The 15,643-nt window shown below is 52.4% G+C and overlaps 1 protein-coding gene across 4 annotated transcripts; it reads left to right on the plus strand.

Moving 5' to 3' along the window:
• The first annotated feature begins 881 nt into the window (after positions 1-881).
• Nfe2l1 (NFE2 like bZIP transcription factor 1) lies at positions 882-13,307 on the plus strand. 4 transcript variants are annotated; one of them, XM_047546801.1, is made up of 6 exons: positions 882-1,018; positions 2,490-3,506; positions 8,230-8,445; positions 8,870-8,959; positions 9,183-9,341; positions 10,190-13,307. In XM_047546801.1, the coding sequence occupies exons 2-6, from the start codon at positions 2,997-2,999 to the stop codon at positions 11,531-11,533; spliced, it is 2,319 nt and encodes a 772-aa protein (XP_047402757.1). In that variant the 5' UTR covers positions 882-1,018; positions 2,490-2,996; the 3' UTR covers positions 11,534-13,307. The 4 variants fall into 4 exon arrangements, with proteins under 4 accessions (XP_047402757.1, XP_047402759.1, XP_047402760.1 ...); XM_047546803.1 differs by having other exon boundaries at positions 8,263-8,445; XM_047546802.1 differs by lacking the exon at positions 882-1,018 and adding an exon at positions 1,314-1,425.
• The last annotated feature ends 2,336 nt before the right edge of the window (positions 13,308-15,643 follow it).

Below are 15,643 nucleotides of genomic sequence, written 5' to 3' on the forward strand. Positions count from 1 at the left end.
TTGACAACTAAAAAAATTAATAGTAATTATTATAAAAAAAAAAGGAGGGGGACAAGTCGGGATGTGGTTCAGTGGTTAAGCGTTCTGGGCTCAAACCCTGGCACCCTCCCCAACAATTAAAAAAAAAAAAAAAAAAAAAAAGCCAAGTCTAAGTTCCGTGGGGGAAGTTAGGTCTTTCTTTGTGTTGTTTCCATAATGGCAAAAGGATCGCTATTATGCCCATCTTTCACATCGCTACATCCCAAGATTGTTGTGACAACTGTCCGCAGCACTGTTCCCACGAACAGACCCTTGCCTGGGTCCCGAAGCGCTTCCGTCCTTGCCTAACAGTGCTGCTGCACCAGGCCGGTGGGGAAAGGAAGCCAACACACCAGTTTCCGTTGCCAGCAACCAAGATGGCGGCACGAGCGTCGACACCACAAAAACCACATGTCCTGTGCCCCGCCTCAATTCCTCCACCCCGCTCTCACCCGACTTTTGCAAGTCATTATGGGAACCCTCAAAGGTGTAATTCCGAGCTCCTTTAGCGATACCCCTCCTATCCTTTATTCTGAGCCTTTTTCCCCATCTACAAAATGTGCTAAAAGGGCTCAACCTATAACACCTCCCGCCACAAACGCACGGCGGAGGTGTCCAGAATGCCAGACAGTAGGGCCTTCTCCCCACTCATTGGTGGGTCCACGCCATGGGGCGGGCGTAGAGACCCATTGGACTGTGGGTCATGTCAGTCTTGGGGATACGGGCGAGGGGAGAAGGAGGCATATCTAGCCATTGGGCTTCCTCTGCTGTCAATCAGAGCAACATCCGGCGAAGGCCGCGGTTTCGGCTCACTGATTGGAGAAAGTGTTTTTGGTGCCGCGGCGGGCGGGCTTCCGAGTGCAGTGGAAGGAGGGGGCGGGGAGGGAAGCGGAGGCAGGGAGCTCTAGGCCGGCCGGCGGTGGCGGCGGCGGCGGCGAGGCCGGGATTCGGGCTGAAAGCCTGCTGTGGCAGTAGCGGTGGACGCCAAGCTCAGCAGCGGGTACCGGGCATTTTTCCTTTCCCGAGGGGCGGGGCGCGGTCCTGCGGGGTTGAGGCTTATAGGGTGAGGGGTGGCGGGATGTGGCTGACGAGCTGGAGGCGGGAGCCAGGCGACCTAGCGGGGTTTCAGTCGGCGTCGGGCTCTGGGCCTGGTAGGGAAGAGCTGTGGGGCCGAGGAGAAAGCGGCTCCAGGGTGGGATGGACTGGGGAGGGTTGAGGGCAAGAGAAGGCGTGGTGTTAGGCCGGCTTGCGAGTGGGGTGGGGCCACGGGAACGGAGGGCGGGGTGAGGTTTGCCTTTAAGGGTGGGTCAAGGCCAGGAAGGTAGCACTTGTTCGTTTGCTGCCCCAGAAGGCTAGAAGCCGAGGCGCCGAGAGTGGGCATGGCGACTTGGTCCCAGCCGGACTCGGGTATTCGGGGCAGGGTGGGACCGGACTCAAGCCACGGCCTTTTGGCTCTGACTTGGTCTTTAAGGAAGGAACTTTGGTTTCTCGAACTTAACAAGCTTTTGAGGTTTTAGTAACAAGTTGCATGGGAACGGGAGAATAGCGTAAGCAGGAATTCTGGGTTGCATTTGTGTTTACTCGGACCAAGTGAGGGTGTACGCTTGCATGGGCGTGTGTGTGTAGATCCTGCTTCCCCTTTAGAATGAGGTTGGTGGAGGAGAAGAGAGGGATATGTCTTGGTTTATGTGATTAATGGAAGTTCAAAAGTACAAACTAGAAATTGAAAGGCAAATTTGCCCTCTCCACAGTTGGCATTGTGGGTTGAGAACTTGGCCATATCCTTCTGCTTTGGCTCAGAAGGTCATATGAATGAAGATAAGACCTGCCTATTCAGATTGTGGATACAATCCTATGAAGGTCCCCACCATCCCTCTTTCTCTCTCTCTCTTTTGTGAAGTTGCTAGGAAATGGAAATCAGATTTCAAAGTTGGGAAAACAAAAGGCATTATTCTGTTGTGTGCAGTGGTGGGCTGAATGTTGTCCTGGTGTTTTTACACACACTCACTCATTAATAATCTCTCCCTCTCCTTTAGAACTGGAAGGGACGCTTGTAAGTAGTTTTCTCCTGAGAGATGGGAAACCAACTTTCCTTTAAGATAGGAAATGGTCTTCTCATGCTAAAAATAGAAGCCGGGTAATGTGCCTGTATGAGGGGGGAAGGGTTGGTAAAACAGACAAAGTTTAAGGTAGTTTGGATGTTCTGGGCATTGTCTTCTTATCCAAAGCAAGCTACTTTTTAGGGTATTGTAGATTTAATATGCAGTAAGAGATCTTTTGTCATCAAGACTTTCCTCTTAAAATTGTTCTGTCTGTAACAGGTTGCTTTGTTTTTTTCCTTAGGGTTTAAGTGGTTGGGTTTGTTTTTGTTTTTTTCTCTATAAAAGTGGTCTTTTAATGTGTTTGCTGCTTTTCACATGGTGTGAAAAGTACGGAATCTTATTTTGTTGCTCTTATGATTCCCATTTCAGGTTTCTCTGGAAACCCCCCTGGTAAGTGTGGAGGAGGCGGGACACTCTGACCCAAGACAAAAGGCCTCTAGCTCCAGCCAAAGAAAATAAACCTTAGGAGGGAGAAGGAAAAAAAAAAAATTCATCAGCTGTTCCTGAGAACAGCCTGCAGTGGAATCTACAGAGAGGACAACTAATGTGAGTGAGGAAGTGACTGTATGTGGACTGTGGAGACAGTAAGTCACGTGGGCCCTCAGGGCCTGGACTGGGTTAGGAACAGTTGTACTTTCAGAGGTGAGGTGTCAAGAAGGGAAAAGTGAATGTGGTCTGGAGTGTGGCCTTGGCTCCACAGGGTGTGCTTTCCTCTGGGGACATCAGGGAGCTCAACCCCTGTGTTCTGCCAGGGTGGGGTACAGGGTTTGGCACTGAGGAGGGTAACCTGCTGGCTGGAGCGGCAGAGCAGTGGCCTTGATTTGTCTTTTGGAAGATTTAAAAACCAAAAAGCATAAACATTCTGGTCCTTCAGCAATGCTTTCTCTGAAGAAATACTTAACGGAAGGACTTCTCCAGTTCACCATTCTGCTGAGTCTGATTGGGGTGCGGGTGGACGTGGATACTTACCTGACCTCACAGCTCCCCCCGCTCCGGGAGATCATCCTGGGGCCCAGTTCTGCCTATACTCAGACCCAGTTCCACAACCTGAGGAATACCTTGGATGGCTATGGTATCCACCCCAAGAGCATAGACCTGGACAATTACTTCACTGCCCGGCGGCTCCTCAGTCAGGTGAGGGCCCTGGACAGGTTCCAGGTGCCAACCACTGAGGTAAATGCCTGGCTGGTTCACCGGGACCCGGAGGGGTCTGTCTCTGGCAGCCAGCCCAGCTCAGGCCTCGCCCTCGAGAGTTCCAGTGGCCTCCAAGATGTGACAGGCCCAGACAACGGGGTGCGAGAAAGCGAAACGGAGCAGGGATTCAGTGAAGATTTGGAGGATTTGGGGGCTGTGGCCCCTCCAGTCAGTGGAGACTTAACCAAAGAGGTTAGTGGCCCTGTGGTGGGTGGGTGGGACCTGGGGTTTGGGGAGGAGTGGGCTGGTCCTGATGGACCGTGGTCACAGCAAATAAGCCCTATAAAAAATCAGACAGGTTCTAGGGGGTCTCAGGCATGGTGCTTGACTGGAAAGGGCTGACTTTAGGATTAGAGGCTGGGAGCATTTCCCTGTGTTGAACCATTGACCCACCTCTAAATGTACTGTCAGGTCAGTGGGAGGTTCCTAGAACATGCCAGTGTGTTTACTGCTTGGATTTCAACATGACTTCTGGAGGTCTGAAGTGGGGGAGGGTCATGTTGTGATAGACTTTGATGAAGTGTGTATCTGTTGCTAAGACACATATTGTGTAGCCTCTTGCCTTGAACTTCCCCTAACATAAAAACACATATGTACCCTAAAGTTTTCCTTTGTGGTAAGGCCTCTTGTTTTGAGGTCTTGATAACTCAGCTCTTTCTGGGCCTGAGCCAAGGGGTAGACTTGGATAGTTATTCTTGGCCAGGAAAGGCCAAGGCTCCAATTCTTTGCTAAAGACCCACTGCAGGGAGTGGGGCAGAAAAGGCTGGAAGCTAAAAGAGAAACTATTCTGCCCAACTGTCTCTGAGTTGTCAGAGGCGATCTTTAGCTCCTGTCACTGTTCTGGGCAGAAAGAGGTGCATTTCTGTGCCTTTAATGATGGAAATGGCTAATATTGCCACTGCCTCTCCTAAATTATAAAAATGAATTGACTTGCCCCCGCAACCTTAAGAAGCTTGAGAAAAGGCTCACTGCATTCTCCTGGCCAATAGGCTGGTTTTCCTGGGGTGGAACATGGAAGGATGTGAAAAGGTGTACAGGTGCTGCAGAGCTTGACTCCCTCTGCATACTAGGTCAGACCATGTTTTGCCTCCCTCCCTGCATTGGAGTCTGTTCCTGACCTCAGTTCTCTTTTAGTGACTGGCAGAGAATATGACTTTTTAGGCCCATGATTCTTATCTGTGGGTGACTTTTGCCTCCCCCTTCTGCCCGCAGGGGACAGGTGACAATATCTGGAGACAGTTTCAGTTGTCACAGCTTGGGATGGTTGCTACTGGTATCTAGTGGGTAGAGGTCAAGGATGTTGCTGAACAGCACAGGATAGCCCCCAAACCAGTTTTATCTCACCTGCAACTATTAGTGGTGCTGAGACTGGGAAGCTTTGCCCTCTGCTCAGCTGGCTTTTATTGGATCTGCTGTGAGACAGGCAAGGATTATCTATCTGATCATGGGAACTAGGAGTGTTTCTTGCTTTTCTGGACCTCTTGTGTTAAATCCTTGCAGTGCCAGTTGGAACCTTATCTCCCTTCTCCATCCCCTTTCGCTGTCCTTCAAGTGGACTGACCCAGCGTTCTGAAGAAGCATGCTCCCAGCTTCTAATCTGTGGAATGGGCTTCTCCTAGGAGCCCTATAGGAGTAGCTCCATTCCTGTTGTGGGGAGCTCTCCCTGAATGGAATATGGGATGTTTGGGATGTCATTGGACTGGCCAGGACTGGAGGGTATGGGATGGAACTTTGATCCCCCTTTCCTTTTTCTTGGCCCTCAGTGAAGGTCATGCTTTGCCTGACCCCAGGCCTTTTCTGCTCCTTTTGGGAGGTGGGGTGGGTTAGCCTTAGGGGCCCAGGCTGGGATGGGGGAAGGGAGGATTATGATGTGTCTAGAACAATATTTCCTCAGCAACTCAGGGATAAAAATACCCAGGTCCTGAGCATGTGACAGGCACTGCTGGAGCCGGTATTATCCCTGGGGTGGTAGCGCTCCCCTGCTGCCAGGCCTATTCGATGGACAGCTATAGCCTAGGCCATTCTCGGATAGGATTCCCCTCAAGGTTGGCACTCTGCCCAGAGCAGGGGGTGGCCTGTTTACAGCTCTTTCCAGGCTAGGAGCAGGCTGTGACCAGGGAGAACACAGTGTCTCTCCGATATGACCTTAGGCTCCAGGGGAGCAGCAATAGTGAGGAGGGAGCTAAATTTCTCCCTGAGAAACCAATGTGGGGAGTCTAAAGTATGATCCTGATTCAGCCAGGGGCCTTCCCCCCCCCCCCCCTTCCTTGATTTGGAGAGATGAGAGGGGTCAGGCAGAGAATGCTGTTTTAAAAAGCTGGGAGGGTGGGGAGGGAGAGTGGGAGACATATTTGTGGCTGGGGCATTACCCAGCACCTGTCTCCCTGTGTGCTGTGTTTTCAGGGTTGTGTGTCCCCTCCTCCTGCTTGGGGCTAGGCCCAGCCAGCACTGTGACATCCTTGCACGTGTGTGAAAATGGCTTTCCCTTTCCTCCAGTTTGGCCTGTTTTAGGGTGACAAAGCTCCTGGTCCTTTTTTTTTTTTTTTTTTTTTGGCTTGGGTGCCCTGGGTTCCTGCCCAGCCTGGTTTGTGATTCCTGGCCTTAAGGACTGGCCACAGCCTTCCTAAGAAATGGGAAAACTCTTTTGACTTCCCAGCAAAGAATTTAGATTCCCGGTGAAGCTGCAGGAGGAGTGTCTCCCCAGTCAAGTGGGCTGGAGGAGCAAAATGCGACAGGAGGGAGGAGAGTGGCACCCCTTCCCCCAGGGCCCTCTCACTGCGCCACCCCAGCTGACTGACTGGGTTGGGTGGGGCTGCCCGCCCCTGGGTGCATCTCCTCAAGGAGACGGAGGCGGCCCAGGGATGGGCTGGTTCCTTGCGGCAGCTTCTCCAGCTGCCCTGGTGCAGAGATTGGCTCCCGTCCGCAGCTAGGTAACAGGCGGTGGGAGGGGATTGGCTCCTTCTGCATCTCCAGCGGAGACTTGGGGGAGGAGATTGGCTCCTGGCGCAGCCTAGGTAACGACAGTGGGAGGGGATTGGCTCTTTCCGCAGCCCAGCTGCTGACCTGGGGGAGGGGATTGGCTCTCTGCAGCCTCAGCAGTGACCTGCGGGGTGGGAGGGGGAGGGGATTGGCTCCTTGCTGCAGCCTAGGTAACAAGTTTGGGGGGCGTGGGAGGGGGAGAGAGGGAGGAGCGGGAGGATAGGTCCAGGAGGGAGCTCGCTTTCCTCTGCAGCGTGAGCACGGAGCATGGGGTGGGAGTCCCGACTCACTGCAGCCTCTGCGGTGAGCTCAGGGTGGGGGCTGCCGGGCGCCTGAGTGGAACTGGGGTTGCGAGGTGGGAGGGGGCTGCTCCAGGATGGAGGAAGGGGGCTGGGCTGGGCCGCCCAGGCAGCAGCACGGGCGGGGCACCCTCCACGGGCCCCTCGGAGCTAGCAAGGGGCCACCCTTCCAGCCTGGTGTGCTCCCTGCAAGCCAAGAGCTCCTTGCAGCCCCCTGTCCGGCTTCCCGGCACCGGCTGCCCTGGGGCTCCTCTCGCAGACCATGACCCGCCTGGACCGCAGCTCTCACGGTGGTGGGGGCCATGTCAAAAGCAGCCGGCCCCTTAACTCTTTGCTGGCTGGTCACCGGGTGGCCCAGCCCCCCTCTGCTCCTGGGTCCAGGGCTTCTGTTCAGGTTGGTGTATGGTGGGAGACTGAAGGGGAGAGGTCCACGTGGGAGGTCTTAGGATCGGGAGGGTTATGGTGGGAAAGGGTACTGTGCCCTGCTGAGGGTTAGGGAGGTGTCTGCTCTAAGGATATTGCTTTCTGGAAAGTATGTGCTTTTTAATCCTGAATAGAAGGCAGCACTTGAGGGTTTCTTCCCTTGTGGGGAAGACTCTTGTCAGAGGGGGCAGCATGTTTAGGAAGCCCAAATGGCTCTACTTATCAGGGTTCTGTGCTGGTAGCAGTGGGGGTGGCAGTTGGTGCAGGAACTGTTCAGGAGCCACGGGGCAGAGCAGGAGGGAGGCATTTTGTTGCCCGAGGTGGCGATGGGAACTGAGCAGTGATGGGAGCTATGTCCTTGAGTGGGTTGACTGATGGGGAGCCAGTGAGACCTAGGGTGTGGTGTGAAAGGGAATCAGTGAGAGAGCACTGGCGTGAGGGGACACTGGACTGGCCCAGGCAGGGGTGGAGTGTCCAGTAGGAATCATCTGACTGCCTGAGGCTCCCCTGGGATGGAGGCAGCTTGCTTGGATCAGCTGAGATGGGGATTCTGGCAGGGATGGATACTGAGGTGAGCCTGGGCTTTAAGAGTTGTGGGTGTTCAAGCTTACTCCTGCTGTCAGCCAGGGAAGGGGGAAAGACTGGAGGAAGGGCTAGAGACAGCTTGTCATTGTCATTGGTTGCATCAGGTGGTTGGAAATGCAGGGATTTTCCTCTCTCAGCCACCCCACCCCTTTATGCAAATGCAGTGGCACCACAGGCTGATGCAAGCCTGGCCCCTGCTAAGCAATTCTGCACAAGTTTGCCCTTGCATGCCATGGCCAGCCTCCTACAAACCATGTTTTCAGGGTTCCCATTTTTAAAAGGAGAGGTGTTTCCTGATGCCTCCTCCTTTTTAAAGTAGGGGTGAGGTGGCCCTGCCCTTCAGGCTGGGTGTGTCTCTGGTCCAGATCTTTAAACCTGCAGAACTGTTCAGTGGTGGCTTTTGCTAGTGGCTGTCTTGTTTGGGGGGTGGTTGTAGTGCCTGGAGTATATGAATGAAGTCTTGTTGGTGCAGAGGAACCGGGGGTGGGGGGGTAAAGGCAGCAGGCATAGGACTAGGAGGGCCCACACCCAGGACTAACTGGAGTGATGCTAGGAGGGACCTCTGAGGGACAGGACAGGGAGGGGCCCCTGGAACCTCAGAGCTAAAGTCATGGTGGTCTGTCTTTCAGGACATAGATCTGATTGACATCCTTTGGCGGCAGGATATTGATCTGGGGGCTGGGCGTGAGGTTTTTGACTACAGTCATCGCCAGAAGGAGCAGGATGTGGATAAGGAGCTGCGAGATGGAGGCGAGCAGGCGGACACCTGGGCAGGCGAGGGTGCGGAAGCTCTGGCCCGAGACCTGCTAGTGGACGGAGAGACGGGGGAGAGTTTCCCTGCACAGGTACCACTGCCTCTGCTCACTGGCCTCACTTCTCCCTACACCCCCAAGACTCACCAGGCTGAAGTTCTTCCAGAAACTTCCCCTTAAAGAAGGCAGGTTGTGCCTGTGGGGTGGACATGAATGTCTATTTTGGGTTGTGGTCTGTAAGTCACAGTGGCTTGGCTGCAGAAGGGGGTGGGGATGGCAGCAGAGCCAGAAGTGCCAGGCCTTGGCAGCAGTGCAGAGGAGCCAAAGCATCTCAAATCTTCTGCTTGTACCAGGATTCTTCCACCCTACTGTTGTCCCTAGGAGTTTGGGACTCGGGGCCTGCCATTAACTGGGAATGGGAGGAAGACTACAGGCCTGCAGCTGTGCTGGGGAAGAGGTGTCAAGCCCAGGCAGCCAGGGCCCAGGTCAGCCAGACTTACAGTTGCTGTTGCCACAGGTGCCTGGTGGGGAGGACCAGACGGCCCTGTCCCTGGAAGAGTGCCTTAGGCTGCTGGAGGCCACCTGCCCCTTTGGGGAGAATGCCGAGGTGAGCAGGACCAGGGAAAGCCCACCGAGTGAGCAGGGCAGGCTGCACATGGCATGTTGCTCCATGGCTGTCTACAGGGCCAACTCTCGGTTCTGGCCTTGTCCTGACTGCTGTGGGTGAATCCAGAGGAAGGAAGAAAACAGGAAGCCAGGTTGTAGTGGCTGGGAGGAAAGCAGAAGGTGGTCTTTCCTTCTCCAGTTGAAGCCTCTGTGTTCTGCCCTAGTTCCCAGCAAACGTCGCCAGCATAACAGAAGCAGTGCCTAGTGAGAGCGAGCCCCCCGCTCTTCAAAACAGCCTCTTGTCTCCTCTCCTGACGGGGACAGAGTCACCATTTGATTTGGAACAGCAGTGGCAAGATCTCATGTCCATCATGGAAATGCAGGTAGGGCTGTCCCAACAGCACAGACCTACAGGGTTTTGTGTAGGGTGTCCTAGTACACAGTCACCTGTATCTCTCAGGAGAGAGGAACACTTTTTCTGACTGATACATAAGAAAGTAGGGATACGGAGAGGAAACCTGTCCAGGTGTGTTCTTGGGACCTGAAGTCAGGGTGGGGTTTAGGTTAAAACCCAGGTCTGGGCCTTCCAAAGCAGAGCCTGCCTCCTAGGTGCACCTTCTTTTTCTCCAGGCAGATAGTCCCTTGACTGTGTGATCTAGAGTTCAGCATTAAAGATGATTGAAGTTTGAAATGGAGTCTATTATAAGCATTTGTGAATATGTCAAAGTGAATCCCAACTATCAAGTATAACTATAATGCACTGATAAGAAATAAAAAAAAAAAGCTGACATTCACATGGTGCTTTACATCCATCATCATCTGACTTGCTCTCAAAATCATCCAGTCAGCCCTTTATTATTTTAAATGTGAGGATATTAAAGCTCAGAGAGGTTAGGTGATAAGCCCATGGACACATAGCACCATGGTGTGGCTAGGTTGTCTGATTCAAGTCTAGGTATTCTTTTCAAAGTGCTAGTGTTCTCTTCATCTCCAAGATGGGGGTCTGGTCACATAGGGACCAGGAGTAGGCCAATCCTGCACTGGGGTGGAGTCCACACAAAGGAACTCACTTCTGCCAGGCCTAGTGGTCCAAGTATGTGCCAGTACTGGAGTTTGCTTTCCACTCTCTTGCCCTTGAGTCCAGGCAGCTAGACTCTGGTGGGGACCTGCAGGGTGTGGACCTGGGGGAAGAGTCTGCTCCTAGTGAACAGTGTGCTCTTCTCCCTCCCAGGCCATGGAAGTGAACACATCAGCAAGTGAAATCCTGTACAATGCCCCTCCTGGGGACCCACTGAGCACCAACTACAGCCTTGCCCCCAACACTCCCATCAATCAGAATGTCAGCCTGCATCAGGCATCCCTGGGGGGCTGCAGCCAGGACTTTTCCCTCTTCAGCCCTGAGGTGGAGAACTTGCCTGTAGCCAACAGTTCCACACTGCTCCCGCTGGTCCCCAGCAATTCCACCAGCCTCAACTCCACCTTCAGCTCCACCAACCTGGCAGGGCTCTTCTTTCCACCCCAGCTCAATGGCACAGCCAATGACACAGCAGGCCCAGAGCTGCCTGACCCACTGGGGGGCCTGTTAGACGAAGCCATGTTGGACGAGATCAGCCTGATGGACTTGGCCATCGAGGAGGGCTTCAACCCTGTCCAGGCCTCTCAGCTCGAGGAGGAGTTTGATTCAGACTCAGGCCTCTCCTTGGATTCCAGCCACAGCCCTTCCTCCCTGAGCAGCTCTGAAGGCAGCTCTTCTTCCTCCTCTTCCTCCTCTTCCTCTTCTTCTGCCTCTTCCTCAGCCTCTTCCTCCTTTTCTGAGGAAGGTGCTGTTGGCTACAGCTCTGACTCTGAGACTGTGGATCTGGAAGAGGCTGAGGGCGCGGTGGGCTACCAGCCTGAGTATTCCAAGTTCTGCCGCATGAGCTACCAGGATCCGTCTCAGCTTTCCTGCCTGCCCTACTTGGAGCATGTGGGCCATAACCACACATACAACATGGCGCCCAGTGCCCTTGACTCTGCTGACCTGCCACCACCCAGCACCCTAAAGAAAGGCAGCAAGGAGAAGCAGGCCGATTTCCTGGACAAACAGATGAGCCGGGACGAGCACAGAGCCCGTGCCATGAAGATCCCCTTTACCAACGACAAGATCATCAACCTTCCTGTGGAGGAGTTCAACGAACTACTGTCCAAGTACCAGCTGAGTGAGGCCCAGCTGAGCCTCATCCGGGACATCCGGCGTCGGGGCAAGAACAAGATGGCAGCGCAGAACTGCCGCAAGCGCAAGCTGGACACCATTCTGAACCTGGAGCGGGACGTGGAGGACCTGCAGCGTGATAAGGCCCGACTCCTGCGGGAGAAGGTAGAGTTCCTACGGTCGCTGCGGCAGATGAAGCAGAAGGTCCAGAGCCTGTACCAGGAGGTGTTTGGGCGGCTGCGGGATGAGAACGGGCGGCCCTACTCGCCCAGTCAGTATGCGCTCCAGTATGCCGGGGACGGCAGTGTGCTCCTCATTCCCCGCACGATGGCTGACCAGCAGGCCCGGCGGCAGGAGAGGAAGCCGAAGGACCGGAGAAAGTGAGCTTGGGGAGGCAGGGGGTGATGCTCACCAAGACTGAAACTTGAGAAGGGCTGGGCCTGGACCTGGACCTACAGCGGGGACTTCATTGCCTTCTTATCCAATATATCTTCTCAGATGGGATGACTGCGGGTCAGTGTACAGGAAGAGGCGGGCGCAGGCGCTATCTGGCTCAGCTTCCCGCGGTGGGGTGGGCGGAAGTGGCCAGACCACCTGGTGGTCGAGGTCCACACCTGCCCCTTTGTGGTGAGGAGTGTGTGGTGCCAGCCTTGCTGGAGGTAGAGGAGCAGGGTAGAGCGAAGGCCGACAAAGGGAAGGGACTTGTGACAGGAGAGTAAAGTAGAACGTTTTATTCCTAGAAGGAAAGGAAGGAAACCCAAAAAATCAAAGCGGTCAGAAAATCAAAGGGAAGGTTAAGGTGGGCTTTGGCCAGGATTCCAGGCAATAGGTTTGAGCAACTCTGGTGGGCCTAGGTTATGGGTGTGGTAAACCCCATTTCACCCCAGAGGGGTACACCGACACAGGGTGGGATTGGGGAGGGGCTTTGTTAAACTCTTTCTGTTCCTTGCACTTGGCATCCCTGAAGGGAGCGCTTGGATTTCACCTGTACCGTTTGTTGAATGGGAGCCGTGGGGAACCAACACTGGCTTGTTGGTTTAGGGCCAGAGGGCAAAGGGAACAGAAGAGGGTCATGTGTTGCAGCAGCCCCAACACCAAGCATGTCACTCACTGCCCTGCCACTGCCATCTCCCTCTGTGCTCCAGCCCCCCTGAGCTGAGGCTCCTACTGTCCATCAGAGCCTGCATGGAAATGCCGTACTCTTCCCACTGCTGCCCTGCTGCTGCCTTTGTGTTCCTGCCGCTCTCTGGGAGTGGGGTGCTGAGCTGGTAGTGCTTGGGACTGGGCCTGCGGCTTCCTCTTTTGGGAGCTGCTCTGGAGGCAGGGGAGATGATGTGGAGGGAGAAGCCAGGGCAGCAAGCTTCAGGCAGTGTTCAGCACAACTGGGGAGTGATTCTTCCCTCAGGCCTCGGCCTACCAACAACTGGGCTTGTCACTGGGGAAAAAAACAAAAAACCCTACAAAACCCAGCAACAAGAAACTAGTCCTCTTAGAATTTCTTGCGCTTTGTTTTTTAGGGCTTGTGCCCTGTTTCACTTCTAGGGTCTAGAATGCTTGTGTTGAGTAAGAAGGAGGTGACCCACTATTCAAAGCTGCTAAATGTTCTCTTTGCCATAAAGACTCCGTGTAACTGTGTGAACACTTGGGATTTTTTTCTCCTCTATCCCGAGGTCTTGTCTGCTTTCTTTTTTGGGTTTCTTTCTAGGAGAATGAGAAGTGCATGTACCGGGCCGAGAGCACCCTCCCCCAGGCTCTCGGCCCCAGGCAGCTTCTCCACAGCCCCAGCTCAGCCTGGGCTCCTGGAACACTGCCTGGGGGAGGCGGCAAGGGGAGCACCCAGTGGCCAGATGGTTCCAGGACCACAATGTCTATTTGTAACTGTTTGCCACTGCTGCCCCCACCCCTGTTTGGCTCTGGAGTTCTGTCTGCCCCAGATTAGCAGGAGCGAGTTGTGGGGGAAAGCACTGATTCCCCTCCCCATGGGGTGGGGGGGAGTTCCTAGCTGAGCAGTAGGGATAGAAGGCGAGAGCCTGGGAGTGCTTTTTATAAATTATTTTCCTTGTAGATTTTATTTTTAATTTATCTCTGTGACCTGCCAGGGAGAGGAGAGAAAAAAGATGCTGTGAGCACATGACAAAATAAAATAAAATAAAATGGATGATTCATTCTCAAGTGCAATTTCTCCCCACTTGGAATTCAAATTGAGAGTAAAGGAAATGGGTCCCATGGGGGGAGGATTGGCCATTGTGTGTTATGGAGTGTTATTCCCACTCCAGTGGGGAAGTGGAGAGCTGGGGAGGCTGACAATGGGAAATTTTAAAAGGAGTCTAAGTGGCCATGTTGAACCTGTCAGGCAGGTGTTATATGTCATCACAGGGTTTGCCAGCTGAATCTTCTCGTGAAGGATTCACAATATTTTTAAAAATTATTTTTAGTTGTAGATGGACTCAATGCCTTTATTTATCTGGTGCTGAGACTTGAACCCAGTGCCTCACACGTGCTAGGCAAGCATTCTACCACTGAGCCACAACCCCAGCCCAAGATTCACAATTCTTTTGGCAGAGCTAGGATAGGTGGAGGAGGTGCCACCTGGCCTATCTCCTTATCCGTCTACAAGTTAGAGACTGACTGCACCCCCATCTTCGTACTGGGGATTGAACCCAGGGTTGCTTCACTGCTGAATTACATTCCCAAGCCCTCTTTATTTTTTGAGATATGGTCTTGCTAAGTTGCACAGGCTGGCCTTGAACTTGTGGTCCTCTTGCCTGGATTATAGGCTACAAACTGCCTTTTAAAATTTGACTACTGTTATTTCATAACAGCCCCACCTACCAAAGAGGTCCAGAGCATTGGAGTAACCATGTAACAAAGAGCAGGGCCACAGAATCAGAAAAACAAGAAGCCAGGCTCCAGAGTTGAAGACACACTGGGAAAAAACCCTCCCTAGCTAAGGTGACTAGAATCTGTTCTCCTTTCAAACACCCATTCTAACATGGTGGCACACATCTATACTCCCAGTGACTCAGGCTGAGGCAGGAGGATTACAAATTTTAGGACAGCCTCAACTTTGCAAGACCCTTCTTAAGGGGGAAGCGGGGGAAAAAAAAGTAGAGCTTGTGAGCACTCTCAGGTATTATGTGTAACCTGGCTCAGCTCAGTCCTCTTAATGCTACTAGAGATATCCTAAAGGGTAGAAGAGAATTCTAAAAGTTAAAGGGACGGGGGTACTAAAAGTGAAATTTGAAAAAAAAACCTTAATTCATGGTGATAGGTTAAAAAAATACAAATCATACATAGAAGGGTAAACTAAGTAAAATTCAGTTGTGTTGTATCCTTTCTGCCTCTGCCCCTTTGTCTTGTCTGAGTCTCTTATCTCAGTGTATTTTTGTTATAATAGCCATACAGAGATGGACAGGTTTTTCCAGGATCATGCTGATTAGTTGACCTCTTTTTGCTGCTGGCAGGTAAAATGGGTATTAAAACCTCCAGGCTTTTTGTGGTACAAGACAGGACTCGGGTTAGGTCTGAGGAAGGGCTGCTACTGCTAATCCACCCATCCAAGTCAGAAGTGAGAAAAGATCCTGGTGTTGAGGCAGGGAGATGAGCTCTTCTTGGTCTTGACTAAGCACCCATCTCTCTAGGGTGATCTGCTTTTGGGTGGGTGTGAGAAAGCTAGCTTTGTCTGAACTTCAGCAAAATGATTTTTCTGTGTCTTATTTTTGTAAGGAGATGGAAGTGGACTCACTGTTTCAAATGACCCCTGCCTGGATCTCACCATTGAAGCTGGGGCTATTTCAATATCCATGAAAACAATTATAGAACTGAGGAGCAAAATTGTGATCTAGAGGTATGCTTCAGTGTCCAGACCTGGCCTCCATGGCAGACTCACCCATTCTTCCTGGGAAAAACTGAACAATAGTCAAACACTGGTTCCCTTGAAGTCCTGCTTTTCCTCAGGCTTTTCTTACCCCCAGCTAAACCAGACCTTCCTGTGCTCAGGCTTGTCTGGCAGATAGCTAGAATACATGTCCTGCAAAAAAAGAAAATGTCCCTACCACCCTCAAGACTCCTATCTCATCTTACGGACTTTGATTAAAGACAACTTAAGCTTACACTAAGTAAGAATTTAGGGCACTACCTAGTGAACAGTTGAAGAGCAAGAAATCTATTCCCATATTGATGCTTCCTATGTACAAATACAGGTACTAGACTGATGTCTGCCTTTCCAGAACCCATTTTCCCAGGCAAGTGTACAAACTGTGGCAAAACCCATGTGCTTGATTAAATCATCAGCAGTGGATGAGTCTTGTTTTCCTATCACTAATCCATCTGGTAAGTGAAGTGAAAACTTCGACTTGTCATTTTGTCAATGTACCAAGAATCATCACCTTTTTGCCTTTATTTTCTTCTTACCCAAGTCAATCATCTTTGCCTCTGGTTTCAACTTTGTAGTGGAGGATGAGAAAGCTCTTATCTGCCTGAACTGAGAAACAG

The sequence above is a fragment of the Sciurus carolinensis genome, chromosome 3 (genome assembly GCF_902686445.1).
Source record: "Sciurus carolinensis chromosome 3, mSciCar1.2, whole genome shotgun sequence".
In the NCBI taxonomy this organism is placed as follows: domain Eukaryota; kingdom Metazoa; phylum Chordata; class Mammalia; order Rodentia; family Sciuridae; genus Sciurus; species Sciurus carolinensis.

What these genes read in the sequence shown, in the direction of transcription:
- Nfe2l1 (XM_047546801.1), top strand. Translation starts at nt 2,997, where the DNA reads ATGCTTTCTCTGAAGAAATACTTAACGGAAGGACTTCTCCAGTTCACC. An exon ending in GGGAGAGTTTCCCTGCACAG is followed by an intron (nt 8,446 to 8,869) that starts GTACCACTGCCT and finishes CTGTTGCCACAG; the next exon opens with GTGCCTGGTGGGGAGGACCA. An exon ending in CCTTTGGGGAGAATGCCGAG is followed by an intron (nt 8,960 to 9,182) that starts GTGAGCAGGACC and finishes GTTCTGCCCTAG; the next exon opens with TTCCCAGCAAACGTCGCCAG.